The 22,526-nt window shown below is 41.5% G+C and overlaps 1 protein-coding gene across 1 annotated transcript in view; it reads left to right on the plus strand.

Annotated features, from left to right (window-relative positions):
* The first annotated feature begins 18,560 nt into the window (after nucleotides 1-18,560).
* Nucleotides 18,561-22,526, plus strand: part of PDE3A (phosphodiesterase 3A) — a 310,780-nt gene continuing 306,814 nt past the window's right edge. The window contains exon 1 of the mRNA XM_047066513.1: nucleotides 18,561-19,520. Within this exon, the coding sequence (XP_046922469.1) occupies nucleotides 18,561-19,520 (960 nt within the window). The remainder of the gene's footprint in view (nucleotides 19,521-22,526) is intronic.

Genomic DNA, 22,526 nt, shown 5'->3' on the forward strand with positions numbered 1-22,526 from the left:
TAGCTACCAACATGATGTCTCTAAATGAGTTATGGAGTGATGCATATAACTAGGTCTTGGAAGCCAGTACCAGCCCACCCCAGCACACCTGCTTAAGGTCTAATGATCACAAACTAAGCAGAGGATTTGCTGTACAATTATCTGTGATCTGAATCTTTTAGCTTTCCTAAATTGATAGACTAACAATATTCTTTTTCTCCCTTTTTATTCCAGTTGAGCTGCAACTACAGTGCATATTCAGGGAGGATTATGTTTTGTTTCATGTATTTATCAAATTTTCCATTGTTTCAGGAAACTTTCATGGTATTTGAGCAGCCAGCAAATCACACCTTTGTGAGTCTGTTGGTTCATGACCTTGGGAATTCCTGGGTAGGATTTAAAAGTGGCCCTTGTAAACAGAGAGCAGGGGGAGATGAAAGAAAGGTCAGAACACTCCAGATTGTTAGGTGACAGCTTCAGTAAGCAAGGGAAGTTACACTCAAGCCTTGTCTTGAGTGACCGCAAGATCTTCTTGGATCTTTACACCCACCCCCTCAGAGTCTTGAGTTTATACAGAGGACTTAACCAGGTTCAGTCACGCATCCAGTCCAGATGGTCTCCTTAACACATTACTCTCTCAAGGTTGCATTCCCAAAGTGGCTCCTAGTGTGGGAACAGTGGGCAGAACATACATTCCAAGGACAGGGGAGGGGCTGGAGCCTCTGATTGCCCAGCTCTCAGGCCAACCTGCTGTCACATACTCTCAATGAGTTCCTCTGATTCAATCTGCATTTATCTCTCTTGAGATTTGTGTCAACTGGTATTACAGGCAAAATTCCATGATTTCTCCTTATATAGTGAAACCCAATAATTGACATATTGAAGTATACATTAATTTATCATAAAATTTTCTCCTTTATAGTTTTTCCAAACTGACAAGTGTGTTTGTAATATATTTAAAGTGCACAATGTGATGATTTGATGTATATATGCATTGTGAAAGGATTCCCCCCATCAAGTTAATCAACACCTCCATCACCTCACATGTTTACCCTTTTTTATTTTATTTTATTTTATTTTATTTTATTTTATTATTTTATTTTATTTTATTATTATTTATTTTTTGTTAAATTTTTAATCTTTATTCCTTTTTGAGAGAGAAACAGAGTGTGAGCAGGGAAGGAGCAGAGACAGAGGGAGACACACAATCCGAAGCAGGCTCCAGGCCCCGAGCCATCGGCACAGAGCCCGACGCAGGACTCAAACCCACAAACCGTGAGATCATGACCTGAGCTGAAGTCGGATGCTCAACCGACTGAGCCACCAGGTGTCCCTATTTTATTTTATTTTATTTTATTTTATTTTAATTAATTAATTTTGGTGAGAACATTTATGCTCTACTCTCTTGGAAAATTTTAATTATACAATATAGTATTATATCAGCTACGGTTATGTTATACATTAAATCTTCAAACCTTATCCATCTTATAACTGAAAGTTTATACCTTCTAACCAATCTACTCCTATTTCCCACATACCCTAGCCCTTTGGCAAGCACTGTTCTGTTTCTGCATTCAGATTTTCTTTGTTTTGGATTCCACATACAAGTGATACCATGCAGTATTTGTCTTTCTCTGTCTGACTTATTTCATTAGCATAATACCCTCCATATCCATCCATGTTGTTGTACATGATGGGATTTTCTTCTCTTTTTTTAGGATGGAAAAATTCTCCTCGTGCGTGTGTGTGTGTGTGTGTGTGTCCTATTTTATTTATTTAGTCATCTTGCCGATAAACATTTAGGTTGTTTCCATCCTTGACTATTGTAAATAAAAGCCAGATATAACCTGCAATTTCTTTTTCCAAAAAATAAACGTTGCAAAAAACATGGAAATACAGATCTCTTTAAGATAATAGTTTCATTTCCTTTGGCTGTAGGACCAGGAGTGGTATTGCTGGATAATAGGATAGTTCCATTTTTAATTTCTTGAGGAAGCTTTATGCCATTTTCTGTAGTGTCTGGGTCATCTTATACCACCAATAACAGGGCACAATGGTTCCCTTTTCTCCACAGTCTTGCCAGAATTTGTTATCTCTCGTCTTTTTGATAGTAGGTATCATAACAGGTTTTAGGTACCTCCCTTATATGAAGACTGGGAATTACAAATTATCTAGGTGGGTAGGTTACATTAGTAATGAATTTTATTTTGGTAAAGGTGACTGTTTTAGATTAGGATCCCCAATAAGCAGGCCCTGAGAAAGGATTTGAATGCAAGGAGTGTTTTTGGGAAGTAATCCCCAGGATGCACTGGCAGGGGGGTGTGGAGTGAAACAAGAGAGGAAGGGACAGGAGAGCAGGTGCATTAAAAAGCAAGTTAGCTTCCATGAGCCCCTGAAGCACCATCTCTTTGGAAGCTTCTGAGAGAGTGTGCAGAACACCACCATCTCTCAACTATCACACCTGAGATGTTAGGAAGCTAGAGTGTAAGTTATCCATTGCCATTTGTCATTGACTGGGGGCAACTGCCAGGGACTCTGGCTCCCCAGCACTTTTGGCCTGTTTCATGTATGGATCAAGCATGGACCTGTGGCTACAGAAAGACCTCAGGCAGAGGGGCACAAGTGTTAACACAAAGAGGTTTGTAGGCAATTTTAGGGCAAGTGCTGATAAGAGGGACATGACCAATGTCTGCTCCAGTCCACCCCTTGTACCACCACATCCACTCAGGCCCTGCCTGAAGTTATCTGTTTTGTAACTGATTCCACAAAGTTCCGGCAAGTCTCTCTCTCTCTCTCTCACACACACGCATACATACACACACACACACACACACACACACACACATAATTTCCGAAACAAAACTACCTCATTTATTACCCATTTTATTTTTATTTTTTTAAATTTATTTATTTGAGAGAGAGAGAGAGAGAGAGAGAGGGTAGGTGAAGGGCAGAGAGAGAGGGAGAGAGACTCCCAAGCAGGCTCAGCACTGTCAGCACAGAGCCCGATGTGGGGGCTCGAACTCACCAACTGTGAGTGAGAGCATGACCTGAGCTGAAACCAAGAGTCAGACACTTAACCAACTGAGCCACCCAGGTGCTCCTCCACCACCTGTTTTAGAGTCTCCTCACTTTCAGCCAGCACTTGTCCTGGCTTACGTCTCCCACCTGGTTGGGCAACACAGACCTAGCTCCTCGGTGCATTGTCTTGAAGATGTCAGATTATCTCCTGAGATGGAACGCACCAGGAGGCTCCACAGTGAATTCCATGAGTTCTAGCCATGTTCCTCTCTGCTCCCAGTATGCAGCACAACCCTATCAGCTCATGTCAATCATTATAGTAACTCTTTGCCCGCTCTTCTATTGGCATGGGATGCCCAATATGCCTGGATAGCAGCCAAAGTTCTAGGTGCAGTGAAGGCTCTGCCCCGCCACCCTTCCCTCCCCCATTGTCTGTGCCCTTATGAGGTCATTCTCCATTCTATCCTGCTAGCATGTTCTGGCCTGCCACAGTGTGTGAGACTAGCGCTCACTGCAACCAGAAAACATCCTCTGGCAGAGATCAGCAATCAGAAGTCACTGGTGTGTACAACCAAGGGATATGGGAGAGAAGTGACAGCATCTGTTAACACTTATGCTACAAAGTATTTCTTATAAAGGGGGGCTATGATCTTGTGGTTTATAATAAGAAAGACATATTTGTACTTATGGCACAGAGCTCCTAAAGCTCTTGGAATTTCCTAAGTGATGAGAGTGATAAAGGTCTCTTTTGTTATGTTAATGAGACAGCTCTCGGAAAGCACCTAAGGATAGGTGCAGAATCAACCAGGTGCTTTGAGGGTTGGAACTCTCAGCCCCATCCCCAACCTCTAGGGAGTGGAAAGGGGCTGGAGGTTGAATTAATTAATCACCAATGGCCAATGATTATAATCATGCCTATGGAATAAAGACACCACAAAAACGCAAAAGGAGAAAGACTGGAGAGCTTCCAGGTTAGTGAGCGTGTGAAGTTCAGGGACAGTGGCATACTCAGAGAACATGGGAGCTCTGCACCATTTCCCCACACTTTGCCCTATGCATCTCTTCTATCTGGCTGTTCCTGAGTTACATCCTTTTATTATTCATTTATTTATTTATTTAAATGTTTATTCATTTTTTGAGAGAGAGATGGAGACAGAGCATGGTTGGGGGAGGTGCAAAGAGAGAGGAGGAGACAGAATCCAATGCAGCCTCCAGGCTCTGAGCTGTCTGCACAGAGGCCAACACGGGGCACGAACCTACAAACTGCGCGATCATGACCTGAGCGGAAGTCTGACGCTTAACCCACTGAGCCACCCATGTGCCCCGAATTAATGGACCCGTAATCTTGTAGGTAAAGCGTGTCCCTGAGTTCTGTGAGCTGCTCCAGCAAATTAATAGAACCCAAGGAGGAGGTCATTGGATCAATCAGCTAATCTATAGCTGATTGACCAGAAGCACATGTGACAAACAGGGCTTCAAAGTCAGAAGACTGGTGAGGGGGAAGGGAATGGGGGAGTCTTGTAGGACTGACCCCTTAACCTGTGGGATCTGATACTATCTCTGGGTAGATAGTGTCAGAACTGAAGTGAATTGTAGATGCCTCGCTGTTGTCTGAGAACTGCTTGCTTGGTAGTATGGGAGAAAAAAGTCACACTGGAGTGTGATAATAGATATGAGGTAAAGAACCACTGGCTATACTATGAACTATACATTTATGTACCTAATTGCATTTGATAGCTGGACTCTAAATCTTTTATCACTCAAGGTATCTATCCCTTATTTTATTTTATCCTTCATGTTATCATTTGGACATCAAAAATCTTTACATAAGGAAGTCCTGGGGACAGAGAAAAGGAAATAAAACAGAGCAGACATAACCAGTGTCCTCCCAATTTTCAGGACCTCTTCAATAAGGACAGAGAAATACAGCTGTAAAAGTGAGCAGGACTTGAAGAGCTCAGTTACTGAGTACAACGTGTGAGTTTTCCGCAATCAAGTGGTAACAGAGAGTAGTCTGTTCAGATCCCACTTAGCTCTACTGCTTGGGTGCAAGAGGGAACTTATTTTAGCCGTCGGCCCAAATATATTGGTTAAATTATTACCATTTTAATTTGGAGGCAGCTGAGAAAATATATGGCAATTACTCCCAGTGACCACTAGATTCAAGATGTCTTTTCATTCATTAATTATTAAGGATTGGGCTTTTGTAAGAGGAGGTGATGGTGACCTCTCTCTCTCCCTCTCCCTCTCCCCCCCCCTCTTTCATTTAACACCTCTTTCATAGAGGTGCTGTGAGGATTTCTGCCTGTGTGGTAATGAGGTTCAGTAGCCTGCTTTGAATTTGTCAGTGGAAAAGGTGTTATAAAATTTTAAAGTAAAAAATATACTACTACTAATAAGGATGTTGATCTTGAAATGCAATATGAAAACCAGAGACTGGAAATTTAAAATTTGTAATGAAATGCTCTAAAGCTGTGATCTCTTCAGACCTCTGGAGTTCAGCAGGGGTGGGCCCAGGGAAGACTTGGATGGAAGAAGATGCAGGATGTGGTGGCGGTGATTCAGTAGGTGGCCCTCTTCCATCCCAAGGTGGTCCGGAGCCAGCTCCCAGCCCTGGGTTATGGAGCACTGTGCTGCAGGAGAACCATCCATTGGATGAGATGTAAGACTGAGTTTCTGACCACTTCTGCTCATTAAAAATTCTGGGGCATTTTTATAAGGTTAAGGATGTATCCTTGTGTTCTACAATCTGGTTCCAGTTGGGTAGCAATATTGGCTTCTTGGTAAAGTCTAGAGAAAAGAAAATGCATGGAAATTTCAGGAAGATGGTTAGCATTCCTATAGGGAACATGCAGATAGATTAATTCAAAATTTTATCCCCAAATCTTATTTTACAGAGTAGCAAAACAAAACACCTGTTTGAGTAAGTTTCTTATTGGAGTGTAAATGTATTTGTAGATGAGAGATAGATCCCCTTTCTTGGTAAGTTTATATAATAGGGGTTAATTTAAGGAGCCACTCCAGTATTTATATACGGTGATGAAATGTAATTTGAGGTATTTTCTGGGCTTTGGATCAGTCCTTTGAATAACTCATCTTTGGGATAGTAAATGGAAAAAGATACATAGTGAGTTATAATTGTGTTGATTTAGAATAACTGAAAGCTTTTCTTCACCCCGTTTAGCTCTGTGTCATCCGTAACTTCCTGAACTCTTAGTTCTATGTCACCTATAACTTTACATGTAATACACTGTGATTACAAAAATCAGAGCAAGAATGTAAAATTTATTCTTAATAAGAAATGGACTAGGGTAAAAAAAAAAAAAGAAAGACAAAAATTAGTATAAAGATTAGGTCAAGGAGAGGAGAGTGATTATCAGAGAAAACTTGTGCATTCTGAGATTTATTCAGAGTCACCCCTTTTTTGGGATGTGAGAAGAACCACTTTGCTTTCTCCCATGCATCACTTACTATTCTTACTGAGCTCAAAATGCCCCATTTCTAGATTTTTGTTAAAGAAAATCATTGAGCCTAAGCTCCCTATGTAATTTGCCATTTCTGTGGAAAGTTACCATAGCGCTGTGGTTCCTGTAGAATGAAAAAAATGCCTCACAGCTTCAGTCAGACATCAGCTCAGATTAACTAATATGGCACTTCCCTCTCTGCCTCTGAATGTGAGATATTGATTATATTGAGAAGCCCTGATGTCTTCTTTTCTGAACTCCGTATTAATGGAAGAAATAGTAGACTAGCATATTGCTTTCTGTATTTAAGTCTTTATGAGTACATAATAGTTACCTATGCACACTGATTACTTCTTTTCTACAGTCTCTACAGGTAGTTATTTTTAAATGCTGCATTTTGACACTTTTGCTATGCTTTTAACATACTTATTGTGTTCAAGCCAACCAGACATGCCATAGTCATAAGTGAGATTGCCCTTTGGGGGCTAATGTTTTGAGGGAGGCAAGAATATAAGAGACAGTATAACAGTATAATAAATAGCCCTAGATTCTGTAGGATCCAATGCAGCTACAAATAAAAATAACATGTAAATGTAAGGATAACTGGTCAAATGCCAGTATTCTTTAGCTACATTTACTTAAAGGTACAAAATATATAATTGCTGGATGATGGTATCAACAGATCAGGAATCCAGACTGAATTGTGGGGTACCTTAGCCAAGGACCCGAAATATCTGTGTCTCTGTTTATATTTATTATGAATTATCCTCGTTTATAGCAGTTAGGATGCTATCATTCTCTCCTCCCATTTCATGTGAACAATGTTAATAAATCGTCTTTAAAAGCATAGACTAAAACTATATTTAAATGAAGGTCCCCCAAAGTTCATGCTATACCACTTTTCTTTTACAAAAGACCTACATTGGTACCTGTTTTTGCTAACTGAAAGAAATCGAAGAGGATTTTGACGTTTATGAAAAGAGGCAAAAAGTGCAAATAACATTCAGCATGTGTTTGACAGCGAGCCGAGCTGTTACAGAAGCCATGCACACTCTGAACAGCGAGTGGTACCAACAAGCTTCTTCCTGAGAACTACGCTGAGCATCTCAGCATTAAGCCACCATGACTTTGACCTGTGTCTGTAGGCATTTGTGCTTTATCTCGATTTATTTGTGCACCCGTTAACAAGATGTGTCTTAAAGTATCAGCAAAGCCTCAGAGAGGTTATTTTGGGGGTCTGGGAATGCTCAAAAATTTCCCAATGGATTAATGGTAATTGCTTCTTTGCTTGACTCCACTTGGGCTTACAAAACTTTACATAGATACACTCTACTTTCAGATTGCAGGGGAAGCCTGTACTTGTAAGTATTTCTTTTCAGGATAAACTGCTCTATGAGAGCCAAAGACTAAATTTTTATATTTTTCATATTCTTTAGTTATACATTTATTTTGCTTTACATGATATCCAGCAATTATTTTATAACAGAATTAACCAAATATCAAAAGAATTTCAATTGTGACTAGTACAGAGAAAACCAGTACATTTTTTAAAAATGATCTGCCTAAGCATAGGCAGAAGTAATAGCAATTCTCTTTTTAGCAGTATCACAGATAATGCAAAATATAATTTGTTTTCTTTTTATATTATAGATTTACATGTAGTTGTGAGAAATAATTAACAAATTCACATACCCTTTACTCAGTTTCCCTCAGTGATAACATCTTGAAAAACGATAGTACAGTATCACAAGCAGGACATTGGCATTGATATAGTCAAGATACAAAACAGATTCAGCAACACCAGGATCCCTCCAGGTGACCTTTTGTAGCCACACATATTTCCTAACCACTCAGTCCCTGCACCTGGCTCCCAACCTCTGCCAACCATTAATCTGTTCTCCATTTCTATACTTGTTTAAATTTCAAGAATGTTATGTAAACAGGGTCATACAATATACAACATTGGGGGTTGGCTTTTTTCATTCAGCTTAAGTGTCTGGAAATTTATCTAAGTTTTTGTGTGGATCAGTAGTTTGTTGCTTTTAATTACTGAGTGATTGGTATTCTGAAAAATACATTTGTTAAGCTCTAAACACACCTTACTAGGAATGCTGCTTTACCTAGGGGATCCTTGTTTTTGAGTAAAGTGCACAATGAAAGAATAATAACACATAATGAGAGGGCTATTTCTTGCTACAGTCTACTTTTAAAATTCTGGTAGTTTAAATGAACTATGAGCAAAAACAACATGAATGTACCTGGAAAACACAGTTAACATATTTTTAAATTACATTAATATAAACATGCATCCATGATCATGGGAAGTAATACAACAGTTTTCTTCTCTTCTGTAGCGCAAAACCAGACTTAGAGCATTCCAGAATGCTGCTGATAAGCAGGTATAAAGGTACAAAAGATACTGAAGGGCCAAAATCCATGTTGCTCAATAAACTGTTCTACAAACTGGGAATCTCTCTCTCTCTCTCTCTCTGTCTTTCTCTCTCTCTAATGTTTATTTATCTATTTTTGAGAGAGAGAGCGAGAGTACAAGTGGGGTAGGAGCAGAGAGAGAGGGAGAGGGAATCCCAAGTAGGCTCCATGTGTCAGCACAGAGCCTGACACAGGGCTCCAACTCATGAACCATGAGATCATGACCTGAGCCGAAATCAGGAGTTGGATGCTTAAACAACTGAGCCACCCAGGCACTCTATCTATTGGGGAAAATAAAGCTTCATAAGATTTCAAATATTTTGAATGCTGGCTGCTATGTATGGAAACTAACAAAGTCTTATTTTGTATTTCCCCAAAAGCAGAATTGGGAAATATATTTGAGAAGAGGCAAATTTTATTTCAGTGTTAGAGAAGGTTTCTCCCTGCCTTTGTTTTACTGAGATATAATATGTATAGACATTTGGCTAATTATGATTTCCTCCAAAATGATAAGGAGGCTCAAAACATTTTATTAGCCTTTAGGAACACTGGTGGATTTCATTTATAAAAGAGGATTACATTTATAGACCAAAGATGTTTCTGAGCTATGCATAATTTTTTTCCTGGCATCTTTTTATGACATGCACAAAAAGTAATAGTTTGGGTGCTATTATAACTTCTGAGGGTAAAGTAAAACTAACTTTAAAATTCAGTGGTATTGGAGTATCAAAATAAATAGGCTATACTTACATATTTTTTCTATCAAGTAACCATCAAATTTTTCTCTATAAATATGCTCTAATTGAAAACACAAATGATCCTTAAATTCGAACATTTTAAAGTGGACTGCATATCAGTATCAGCTGTAGAACTGAGGTATTTGCTCAGGGAGTCAGTAAGAGCTCAGTCCTGGACAATCTATCAGTACTTTATTTGGTGGACACTGTATTTTTTTCTTCTACTTCTCCCCCCAAAGTAGATTTTTTTTTTCATGTTATTACATATTCCTTTTAAATTTTAGTAAAATGTGTTCCTCTTTATAAAAGTACTTGATGTCTTCTTTGGATAGAGAGGCTCTTTACTGCACCTACATAAATATGGAATGTCATTCATTCATGAAGATGGTGTTACAGAAAATCGGGGTAACTCTTCCCCTATTACGTGTTCTCTGTTCACCTTTGCCTCAACATCAAAATATTTAGTTTCTGTGATTTATTGTATGGCTCTGTCCAGAGTCCAGTGGAAGAGATCTGTTGTTTGGATTTGAAAATTAAAGTGAATGGTCTCAAAAAACAAGGCATAAGAGTGAATCTTTATTACTCCCAGGCTGTTGTTAACATATTGCATATATTTTGAGATGAGGGTTATTTTTAAAGTAATTATTGGGGCGCCTGGGTGGCGCAGTCGGTTAAGCGTCTGACTTCAGCCAGGTCACGATCTCGCGGTCTGTGAGTTCGAGCCCCGCGTCGGGCTCTGGGCTGATGGCTCGGAGCCTGGAGCCTGTTTCCGATTCTGTGTCTCCCTCTCTCTCTGCCCCTCCCCCGTTCATGCTCTGTCTCTCTCTGTCCCAAAAATAAATACACGTTGAAAAAAAAAATAAAGTAATTATTACTGCTCAGAGATTAGTTCACATTCAGTCCAACCCCTATCCTCTTACTACCATTTACTTCTGCAGACACAATTGAAAATTACTATTCATAATGATGAGTCTGAGACACTAGACAAGTTTGAATCATCACAGAAAAATTCAGTTAAACCTGTCATGCTGATCGCACTAAAGCAGAGAAGTGGAACAATTTATTTAAAAAAAAAAAAAAACTCTTTAGGGGGCGCCTGGGTGGCTCAGTCGGTTAAGCATCTGACTCTTGATTTCAGCTCAGGTCTTGATCTTGGGATCGTGAGTTCAGACCCTGAACTGGGCTACATGCTGACATGGACTCTGCTTAAAACAAAAGCAAACTCACAAAAAAACATAAAGCCTCTTTAAAACAGTAATATGAGCATTTTTAAAGCTCTCACTACTCATACTATTTATAGTATTTTGCTATTTGTATGAAAATAGATGTACAATAAATGCATTCACAGCTCTTTTATTTGACTCAGGTACTATGTGCTCTGCTATCATGGCCTGTGATTTCCTTCCTTCTTAATAGTCTCATCCTCTGAGGTTGAGACATTAAGGGTGTCGAGGAAAGCCTTAAGTCTTCACTTCTATACAGAACATCACCTTTAGATATGTACGTATATGAGACTCTTAAGTGAAAAGCATGTGGACTACACACATTTTATCATTTATCATTATTTAGGAGACTAACTATACACACACACACACACACACACACACTCGTATCATTACATAATGATTCACTTTGAAGAGTTGCAGTTGTAGAGGAGTTACTGAAATTACTGGTGTTACTAATGAGTTACTAATATGATCAATGAGAATAACTGATGTGATGGAGAACACATCAACATATAGTAGGGAAGATTTGGATTCTAGGCCTGGCCATGATCATGTCCATCCTACAAATCATACCGAGTATGTCTCATTTCCAAATTTGAAAACTAGATAAAAATCATGCATTTGAGTTGGAGACCAACTGAGGGAATTTATGGGGAAGTGGCTGGAAGGAAGGGCTAAGAAATGTGAACATGGTAGTCTGCAAGCTACTGAGACCTTGGGATTCACCCCATGTTTATTTTAACAGCCTTCAGAAGGCGGCTTTATATTTTATTAGTGAATCAAATATTAACTGTTTCAAAAATTCCCAGATAAAGTGCCACTAGTTAGAGGTGTGCCTGAGATTATGATCTCCTCAGGCCCTGTGCCTGAAACCTTTGTCTGCAAAGGGCTTTGTCCTTTAAATCCGATGTGACAATAAATATTATCATTTTCTGCATGTGCCACAAAGTGAGCAAGGTTGGGAACCCCTGTACCTAAAGCACTCTGATTTCCTTGACAGTTTGTTTATAAAAGGTGGAGCCAGCAGTTAACAACATCCAAACGTGTTGTAGGAATGCCAGCTGTGTGTCAGACAACATGGATACAGAGGGCACGGAGGGTAAAGTAACTGTCCTGGTGGTTTGTGCTGCAGACAGTCTGACGCTTTGTTAAAAACTTTTGCATGGGTCACCATCAGTCCTCACACCTTGCTTTTTCCTTTAGTGTTTCTATGCAAGTTCACAATTGTATTTCGAAAGCTGTTACTTAAATTCTTTGGAAATTAAACGGGGGCAGCACTCTACAGAAAGAGTGGGATGTTTGCACTTAAAAATACAAGTTTTCTATGTGTTTTCCTCTGACTGGATGTGGAGCAATGAGTATTAGTATGGTCTATCTTGGCAAAATGTTTAATATTTTAAATTAAAAAAAAATTTTTAACATTCATTTATTTTTGAGAGACAGAGCATGAGTGGGGGAGGGGCAGCGAGAGAGAGGGAAACACAGAATCTGAAACAGGCTCCAGACTCTTAGCCGTCAGCACAGAGCCCGATGTGGGGCTTGAACCCACAAACTGTGAGATCATCACCTGAGCTGAAGTCAGACCCTTAATCGACTGAGCCACCCAGGCGCCCATCGATTTAATGGTTTAAATTTATTTATTTATTTTATTTTATTTTTTTTTTTTCAGCGTTTATTTATTTTTGGGACAGAGAGAGACAGAGCATGAACGGGGGAGGGGCAGAGAGAGAGGGAGACACAGAATCGGAAACAGGCTCCAGGCTCTGAGCCATCAGCCCAGAGCCTGACACGGGGCTCGAACTCCCGGACCGCGAGATCGTGACCTGGCTGAAGTCGGACGCTTAACCGACTACGCCACCCAGGCGCCCCTAATGGTTTAAATTTAAATTAAACTCCTAAAGTAGTGTTGTTAATTGGAATAGCTGGAAACTATGTCACAGATCACGATGTGAGAGTTATGACTCTTTAGTAATTTTTATTTAGACATCTCCTAATCCTCCTTTCTCAGCTGACTTGCTACCCAGATGCATATGGTTAAACTGATTTTTTTTCTGCTGGGCCCACAAGAAAACGGCTGTGGATTATGGACATTTCATCTGAGAATCCATACGGAGATTTCAAAACTGATTTTTTAAAAGCAACTTTCTATTAAAAAAGTGATGCTCCATGATTCTGCTTATCAGTCCATTCTGGGCAGCAGAATCTTCCAGGCAAGATTTTGAGGGATCTGTCCACTTGAGCAATTAGTTGTATAAATATATGAAGATTGTCTTTAACTTAGACTTTGACAGAGATACCTATTTCTTTTATTTGTGCATCTATTATTCGTTGCCTTTTTTCATTCATCAAGTATTTATTCAGCAAGTATGCACAGAACTGCTACCATGTTCCGAGCACTATTAGGGTCATCGGTACTACCCAGCAAACAAGCCAAAGATGTCCATGGCCTTTGTTCACAGGGCACTTACACCCTAGTGAAAGGAGATGTAGGATAAACAAGACAACAAATAAATGAGCAAGACTATAGCTAAGTGCTATAAATAGACTGCAACAGGGTAGTGTGGTAATAAATGAAAAAAATGTGTGTGTGCACAAGGAGACCCAAGACTTTTTCATGTTTGGGAAAAAGCTTTTCTAAAAAGGTAACATTTCAGGGGCGCCTGGGTGGCTCAGTCGGTTGAGCTTCCGACTTCGGCTCAGGTCATGATCTCTCGCGGTCTGTGAGTTCGAGCCCCGCATTGGGCTCTGTGCTGACAACTCAGCCTGGAGCCTGCTTCGGATTCTGTGTCCCTCTCTTTCTGCCCCTCCCCCACTCATGCTCCGTCTCTCTCTGTCTCAGAAATAAATAAACATTAAAAAAAATTAAAGAAGGTAACATTTCAGACGAGAACTGATGGAGCAGAAGGAGGCAGCTGTGTGAAGTTCTGTAAATACTAAGGTCATGAGCAAGATTTTCAATTTGACCTGCTAAAGAATGGAAAGACGGCTTGAGGAGCAGGAGACGAACCCATCAGAAACCACTATTCAGGTGAGGCTATTACATTTTTTAAATATAATTTCTTTTAATGTTTATTTATTTTTGAGAGAGATAGAGCATGAGTGGGGGAGGAGCAGAGAGAGAGGCAGACACAGAATCCAAAGCAGGCTCCAGGCTCTGAGCTGTCAGCACAGAACCTGACGCGGGGCTCGAGCTCACGAACTGTGAGATCATGACCTGAGGTGAAGTTAGATGCTTAACTGAGTGAGCCACCCAGGCTCCCCGAGACTATTGAATTTTAAATTAATTAAAATAAAATATAAAAACTCAGTTCCTCAGTGGCACTATGTTTCAAGTTCTCAACAGCCATATGTGACTAGTTGCCACCATACTTGACAGTGCAGAGTATATCTGCATCATTGAAGAATGTTCCGATGGACAGTGTGGCACTAGTGAAGTAGGAGAATTGGAATAGGGCAGGTCACAGAGAGTGGTTTGCAAAGATCATGAAGGTCCCTGTAGGTGGCCATGAGAACTGCAAGTTCAGTGGAAAGCCTCTGGATGGTTTTAAGCAGGGAGTGACATCATCTGACTTGCATTTTAAAACTCTCATTCTGACTACTGTGTGGAAAATGGTAGGAGAGCAAGACCAGTGAGAAAGTTATTGCAATGTCCTGGCCAGGGATGATGATGGGTCTTTGGTTGGTTATTGTAAGAGGGAGGGTGAAAAGTTGATGGACTCAGGATCTATTTTAGATGTAGAATCAAAAGGACTTGCTAATAGATTGGAAGTAAAATAAGGTAAATAAAAGAAGGAATTGAGGGCAGTGCCCTCTTTTGGGACCTGAGCAGTTAGGCTCAAGGCTTTTCGCTCAGGTGCTTAAGCTTTTTCCTATGGTAGGAGGACTGGGGGAGAAATAGTTTGGGGTGGTGGGGATTGGTGGAGGATGGCAGGGAGGGAGATGGAAGTCAGGAATTTTGTTTTGGATGCATTGTATTTTAGATACCCATTTGATATATATGCATATCATATATATGCATATATATAGGTCAGGGAGGTCAGGGAGGTAGTAGGGAATGAATAAACCCCTGCTATAGAGTATAAACTTTTAAAATTTAACAGAATTCCCTTAAGCATAACTATATTTGGCAAATGATATGCAACCGGGCTGATTTCTAGATCCTCTTCACAAAGCACTAATGAAAACACGGTTGCTAGATTTAGCTAAGTGGAGAGCTTTACCAAATGGATTTTTCCTTTCCATTTTTCATACTCTACTTTCCCGTGGGTGCCTTTTTCTTATCCTTTGGCTGTGTTGTCACGTTCTGAATTGGGATTCATCGCTATCTGTAGAAAATAGGCAGTTTTATATCTGGGTGATTATTCAGTGTCCACTTTATGTACTGGGTCTCACTTCACTTAATATATTCTGCCCAAAGTTTGTCACTTTTTCAGTATAGTGTTGTAGCTTTCTGCATCTCTCTAGTAAGAGTATTTGTTATTTTCATTCATCTGCTTCCAGGTTTGGGATGATAATGAAGGTAAAGGGGTGAGGGAATCCACCTTATTTCCCCTGGGTGGGACAAATAACTTTCTGGGTGTGATTTTCGTTGAGAATGGGGAGAAGCCCAGATGCCAGGACATTGCCTCTGTAATACCATGGAATACCTCAAGGATGTCAGTTTAACATTTAGATCTAGTATTTTTGTGTTGGTGCATTAACAAATGTCATTCTTATTTTTTCTATTACAGTTTCTTAAAATGTCGACATTCCATCTCTCATAAATTCAATTTTTATGATGATGATTATTTTCTAAAGAACTGAGATAATTGTGGGGGTGGGAAAGAGAGAAAAGTGAAATATTCTAAAATTCCCCTCACTATGCCTTTCTTTCTAACCTTGATACATGCCGTATTTTTCATTTTAATATGCTGTTTCTGATCACCATTGGATATTAGCATGATTTTCCATTCAAGGTTTTTTACTCTGAAGTGTTCCAGGTAGGCTCTGGCATATGAATCATATATCTAAAAAGGAAACTCAGAAAAGTATGTGTGCATGCTAGGGGGCTCATTTGTCTTTGGCAAAGACATTGCTGCTTCTGTTTCCTTAATTATCAAACAGATGGTGCCCACTGCCATTGACTAACTGCCCAACTTGTTCTCCACGTGATAGTATAGTTCTGGACATCTGATGGAGAGTTGTATCATCATAGCTCCTCGTATCCATTTATATCATAAATTAATATTAATACCTGCCTCTAAGGAGAGCAGGCTGTTTCCCATAAAGCTAAGTTTAAGACTTCAGCCATCTTCTCCCCCCTACCTCTATGAATTAATTTTATCTCAAGTATCTCCTTTGGCTTTTCTTTATATTACTTCATCTCTACACACAAAATACAGTGGCATATTGAACCAATTATCCAAATACTCCAGGCTAACAACACACTTTAACCTGGAATGTCAAGATAATTAAGACAAAATTGGATTATTATTAATATTAGTGAAGGCAAATGACATCTAAGGTAGCCATATTCAACACGAACAAGAGTGGACGATCATATTCTTATGTTCTAAATGTAAAAAGGAACTAGCTCCCAACACTGATGGATTTTAAAGGCCCACTGGGTGGATATTGAATGATTTTTCATAATCTGCCTAAAAAGTTAGTTTTAAATTTTTTCTTTAGTTTCTCAAAGACTACATTCCTACAGTATATGAAGCATGCATCCTGTAAACATTCATAACGAGGGTCCTGATTTTTTCTCACAAGCATTCTTTATGGTAGACATACTATTTCACAACCATAGTGAGTCTTCTCAGAGCTCTTCTGCTGTTAACCTACCTGGCCTCACTTCTCCCTTGAGATTTCTTTTAGGCTTCTTAATTTGGTAAACCTTCTTGAGGCTGGGGTCACTTAATCTCCATGTATTTACCACCCACCATCAACAGCTGTTGCCTAATACTCTCATACCCTGGATTTTTCAAATAACAATTTGGATAAAACAAACTAACAAAAAATCCCGCCCCCAACTCTTATTTCCCAATTTAATAACGCTGTTATGGGGTGCCTGGGTGGCTCAATGGGTTAAGCCTCCGACTTTGGGTCAGGTCATGCTCTCACGGTTCATGGGTTCGAGCCCCACATTGGGCTCTGTGCTGACAGCTCAGAGCCTGGAGCCTGCTTCGGATTCTGTCTCCCTCTCTCTATGCCTCTCCCCTGCCCACGTTCTGTCTCTCTCTCTCTCTCTCAAGAATAAATAAACATTAGAAAAAATTGAAAAATAATAATGCTGGTACTGTCTTGGTAACTTTTTGAGATTTCCCATCATTTGGAATAATAGGAAAGGCTTGGGTTCTGTTTAAAACAGACCTTCCAGCAGGAGCAGCCAGAGTTGTAACTGACTTGAGAACTAAGAAGCATCTTTGAATCACTGACAGTAGATGTGGCTTGTCATCAGGAGGTAGCATGTTAGTTTCCACTGCCTGACAAGTAGGCAAGGACAATCCATTTTTCCTAACGTCCTAGGAAGCTCGGCCTGAGGGCCAGCCGCAGAAACCCGCAACCCCTGGCTTCAGTAAGCTGGGCGGTGGTAGACCAGCCTCAGCAACCCTTTCTCCAACGTGCTCAAGTGCGTGCGGGACCCGCTCAGGAGAATGTCGCAAAGCGCTGAAAGCAGCGCCTCCTCCGGGGGAGGAGGCGGGAACTCGGCTGGGAAAGCTTTCCTAGGGAGTTGCCTTAAAGCAAGCAAGCAAGCAAGCAAGCAAGCAAGCAAGCAAGCAAGCTGAGTCGCTGATCACTCCAGTTGCCCGCTTTTTAAATACAGTTTTAACCAGTCGTTTAAACTCGTTTCCCTTTTGCAAAACTGCAAATCACCACCTACATCGCACCAAAAAGAAGGGGAGAAAAAAAAAAGAAGTAAATCTCGTTCTCCCTTCTCACCCTCCCTTCCTCTCACCCTCCCTTCCTCTCCAGCTCGCTCGCTCGCTCTCCCTCCCTCCCTTCTTGCCGCTGCCGCTAGCCTCTCGGACTGTGTCTCTTTCCGACGGGACTTAGCAACTTCTTGGTTATTTCTCAGCCCCCTTTCCATTTTTTTTTTTTTTTTTGCCACCCTTTGCCATGGACTGGACCGACAGACGCAGGGGAGGCTTTGCTTTCTGCCCCGGGGAATGGCGGTTCGCTTCCTGGGGCCGTGCCGGGGAGGATCGGCCGAGGAGAAAGAAAGAGTGATAGAGAAAGAGCTGCAGGAAGGAAGAAAAGGGGCACCTCCAGACACCGCGGGCCCGGCGCGCTGCAGCGCAACGCCGAGCGCCTCACGAGATGGCCCCGAGCTCGCCCCGCGCCTCCGGCTCCTCCAGCAGCTGCAGCCCCCGTGCGCGGGGCGCGTGGGGCAATTTTTAAAATCCTGAAGTAGGAAGAGACCCCGGAGGATAGAAATCGGGGGTGGGGGTGGAGCACAATTTTTAAGAGTTTTCCAAAGAGAGAAAAGGAGGAAGTCTGATCGTTTGTGTCTGTGCTAGCTTTTAACTTGAAGGCGTCTCTTTGGAGCATCCAGGATTCCCCAGGAGTTTACTGGGAAGCTGAAACTTGTAGTGGGGCTCGGGGGCCCGGGGAGAAGGAAGGATTCCGAGGGTGGGATTAGGGAGAGGGTGCGTGCGTGCATGTGTGTGTGTCGGGGTGGGGGCGTCGGGGGGACCTTGGGGATTCCGTGAGGAGGGCACACAATGGCAGTACCCCGCGAAGCCGCCCGGGTCCGAGACAAGCCAGGCCACGGTGGGGTGCATCCAGCCCCCGCCGCGGGCCGGGACTACCCCGCTCGCCCCGGCGCCGCACCGCCGCGGGACTCCGGCAGCCGCGGCCGCTGGAGAGACCTGGTGCTGCAGCCGCTCCGGCGCTCCCGGAAACTTTCCTCAGCGCTGTGCGCCGGCTCCCTGTCCTTTCTGCTGGCCCTGCTGGTGAGGCTGGTGCGCGGGGAGATCGGCAGGGACCCGGAGCAGAGTAAGGAGGTGGCGGCTGCGGCGGCGGAGGAAGCGGCCCTGGGAGCAGAAGGGGGCGTCTTCCCCGGGCTTCGGGGAGGTGCTCCCGGGGGCGGCGCGCCGCTCAGCCCCTGGCTGCAGCCCTCGGCGCTGCTCTTCAGTCTCCTGTGTGCCTTCTTCTGGATGGGCTTGTACCTCCTGCGCGCCGGGGTGCGCCTGCCTCTGGCCGTCTCACTGCTGGCAGCCTGCTGCGGGGGGGAAGCGCTCGTCCAGATTGGGCTGGGCGTCGGGGAGGATCACTTACTCTCGCTCCCGGCCGCGGGGGTGGTGCTCAGCTGCTTGGCCGCCGCGACATGGCTGGTGCTGAGGCTGAGGCTGGGCGTCCTCATGATCGCCTTGACTAGCGCGGTCAGGACCGTGTCCCTCATTTCCTTAGAGAGGTTCAAGGTCGCCTGGAGACCTTACCTGGCGTACTTGGCCGGCGTGCTGGGGCTCCTCCTGGCCAGGTACGTGGAGCAAATCTTGCCGCAGCCCGCGGGGGCGGCTCCGAGGGAGCATTTCGGGTCCCAGCTGATTGCTGGGACCAGGGAAGATATCCCAGTATTTAAGAGGAGGAGGCGGTCCAGTTCCGTGGTGTCCGCCGAGATGTCCGGCTGCAGCAGCAAGTCTCATCGGAGGACCTCCCTACCCTGCATACCGAGGGAACAGGTAAGCGCTGGCAAGCTCTTCTCGCTCGCCTCTCGCCTCTCGGGAAGACTCGAAACGCTTGGGATTCGCCCCAAAGTGGAGGGAATCCCAGAATTGGGTACTAAAGCAAAGATAGCCTAGAAAAGTGCTCTAACTTCAGACCTAGTAGGAAAGTAGACACGTATTCTCCTCGTCTCCCACAGTATTTTACAACCTGAACAACAGAAACAATAATAAGTAACAAAACTAGGTGGCGTTTGCAGGGTCTTCCACAGCTGGGTCAACTTTTTAGATGTGCTACACCTGGCGTTTGACTTCCCTCCACTTAAGTACTCTCGTAGCTTTACTAATGTAGCAGAAATCTTCCAATGCAGCTTTTTAGCACTGGGTGATTTTTCAACACGTGGATCTTACTAGATTTTTAAAATACTTTTGATAAAGTTTCATCCAAAGTGACAAATGTTTATGGAAGTCAGTAAAAGCAAAGAATGCTTGAAGGTGAGGTGTTGATACACGCTTTCTGGCTTTGCGGTAAGTTTTCCTTGAAGAGGCTGCATCTGGTGGTGCCCAGTTTGTTTTTAAATGTAACTTGGGGACATAGTTATTTATGTGCTAATGTGTTTTGTATCCTAATGATAAACTTCTATTTGGGGAACAATATGTCTGAACTGCGGAATTTGTCAAAGTCTTGAACTGAGCTCTTAGTGTCAACTAAAAGAAAACATTTCTCTTGAGTGCGCGCTTAAGTGGATGTTTAGAAATTCAAATGAATTTATTCAGATTATACAGGAAATATTAATTCAGGAGAATAATTCTAAGATTGCTGATGGTATAAATCTCTCAAAAAGAAAGAAGAGAATTATGAATGAAGTTGTCCTAGAGGGGGGAAAAAAAAGGTTAGTGAATTTTGGAGATGAATCTTCTTATCATTAAGGGATTTGAGACCATGGAATATAGTTGCTATAAAGGGCATAAAAGAACAAATCCCAATTTTAAATACAAATTGTTTCTGAAAAGGTATACGTAAGTGTTTGCTTCTCTATTCCAAACAGATAATGACACTTAAGGGGGTGGGGGTTGTAGAGAGCTTATTATGTACACAGCAAGTGGAAATTTACACTTTTCCCATTTAAATTTATGCCTACCTATGGTCTTTTTAGGACAACTTTAGTGAGTGGGAGAATGTCCTAATATATAGTAAGCTTTTCTTTTTAGGTTATTCTGTGTAGAATCATGTAGATTCTAAGACCTAGCAGTCACCATATGGTGTGGTGGCTAGTTTGTTTTTGGAATGGAGTTGATTACACAGAATGCAGTTGTTTGACAGTATTTGGCAGAATGGATGACAACATCATAGTCTCTGTGTTTATTTTAAAACAAATGTACTTATTTAGCTTTTTGTTTAGATAAAGCAAATATTTCTTGGGTATAAGCTTACTCTAAGAGTGAAGTTAAAAACAGGCCACTGACTGATACTTAGTTTTGGTAGAAATTTGGAAATCACCAGATTAAAGTAAGCCATCTATTTAAAGGTAAACCAATTAGGGGGAAAACACAGTTCAGTTTCTTTTCAAAGTGTCAGGAGAGAATGTTTTTTAAATGAAAACACCGCTAGTTTAATTACAGTTTGAACACTTTTCTTTGACTTGAAGGGAAATGTGATATGATCATTGCAAAATTGAACCATACTTTGTAAGGCAAATCTGTGATTTAATCATAAATAGCTTGACCACAAATTAATATCACTTAACCTCTTACATTTCTGAAATTCCGTACAACATTTAGAAGTTAAGGAGCTCCAAGTGGATTTAATGTAAAGGTGTTTAGGTGAGTTAATTATCTACGGATTTTTCTTGGTTTTCTCTGATTTGAATTGATAAATGGAAAATTCAAATAATGTGCAGACTTACAAGAAAACAACTTAGCATTGCATTTTTAAATGTTTTGCTGATTAATGCTGTTGAAAATGCACATTTATAATCTACTTTGGCCATTTTCTCTGGTTTCCTATTTTTTTTTAAGACTGTTTATGAAGAATGTTCTCAAGTGAGAGAGACTAGATCTCTTATGGTTGATGGAAAAAACAAGGTTACATTTAGTAGAAATTTAGATCCTTGAAGTTTTAATGAGGGTACTGGTTAGTGTGTGTGTATTACTTAAGACTAGTTTTCATATATGGCTCATTAAAGTTGTTGCTGAGTAGAATTGGGGGTGGGTGGGTGGGACCTAACATGGAATAGTCTCTTACAAGATAGGGCAGTATCTCATACGTTAGCCTAACTGTGTGAAAAGTTCAGGAGCTATATAATAAAAGGCTTATCTGTTTTATCATAAGGAAACAAACTTCTGGTTAAGAGTGCAAAGTGTACACTGTCATCTGCATACTTTATGAAGTCAAGAATCAAAATACTTGTAAAGCACATATATGACCCTGCCCTGAATGCTACCTTTATGAAAGAATGTCTGTTCTCAACTCAAGATGATAGGCAACAAGTGAATTTTAAATGGAGGCGTAAGGACATAAAGCCCAGAAAGGCTGGCAGAGGCCTCTTGAGAATTTACTTGGACCTTGCTCATTGCGAGGTTTAAAGGTGAGAGAATTTCAGCCTTTTCTTCTCTGTATGAATGGTAGTGGCCGCTTGCTTGCGAACTACCTCTTTTCAATGACTCGATTCTAAAAGGTCAAGGAGAATGGATGATAAAAATTCTCGTAAGACAAACTAACTGACAGAGATATTTTCCTCTCTTTTCCCCCTTCCTTCCTGAACCATAGCTAAGTCTACAGATTGGATATTGCACATGGGATTAGTTTTGCAGTGTGGATGATGAAGATGGCTTTAATGGCGAAGGAAGGAGAAATAGGGCTAGTCCTCAGTCACAGAATTAATCTGATACTGGGTCTGTCTGTGAATGCAAGTGGAGGTATCTTGACTCTTCGTAAAGAAAAGTTTGTAATATTTGTGTGGCTTTTAGTTTAGTAGTATACTAGTCCAGTATCCTCAAGATTCAGGCTGATTTTGTAGATCA

This window comes from Lynx rufus, unplaced genomic scaffold, assembly GCF_022079265.1.
Source record: "Lynx rufus isolate CCGP_SWC_20201006 ecotype Redwood Valley unplaced genomic scaffold, mLynRuf1.p SCAF_7, whole genome shotgun sequence".
NCBI lineage: Eukaryota > Metazoa > Chordata > Mammalia > Carnivora > Felidae > Lynx > Lynx rufus.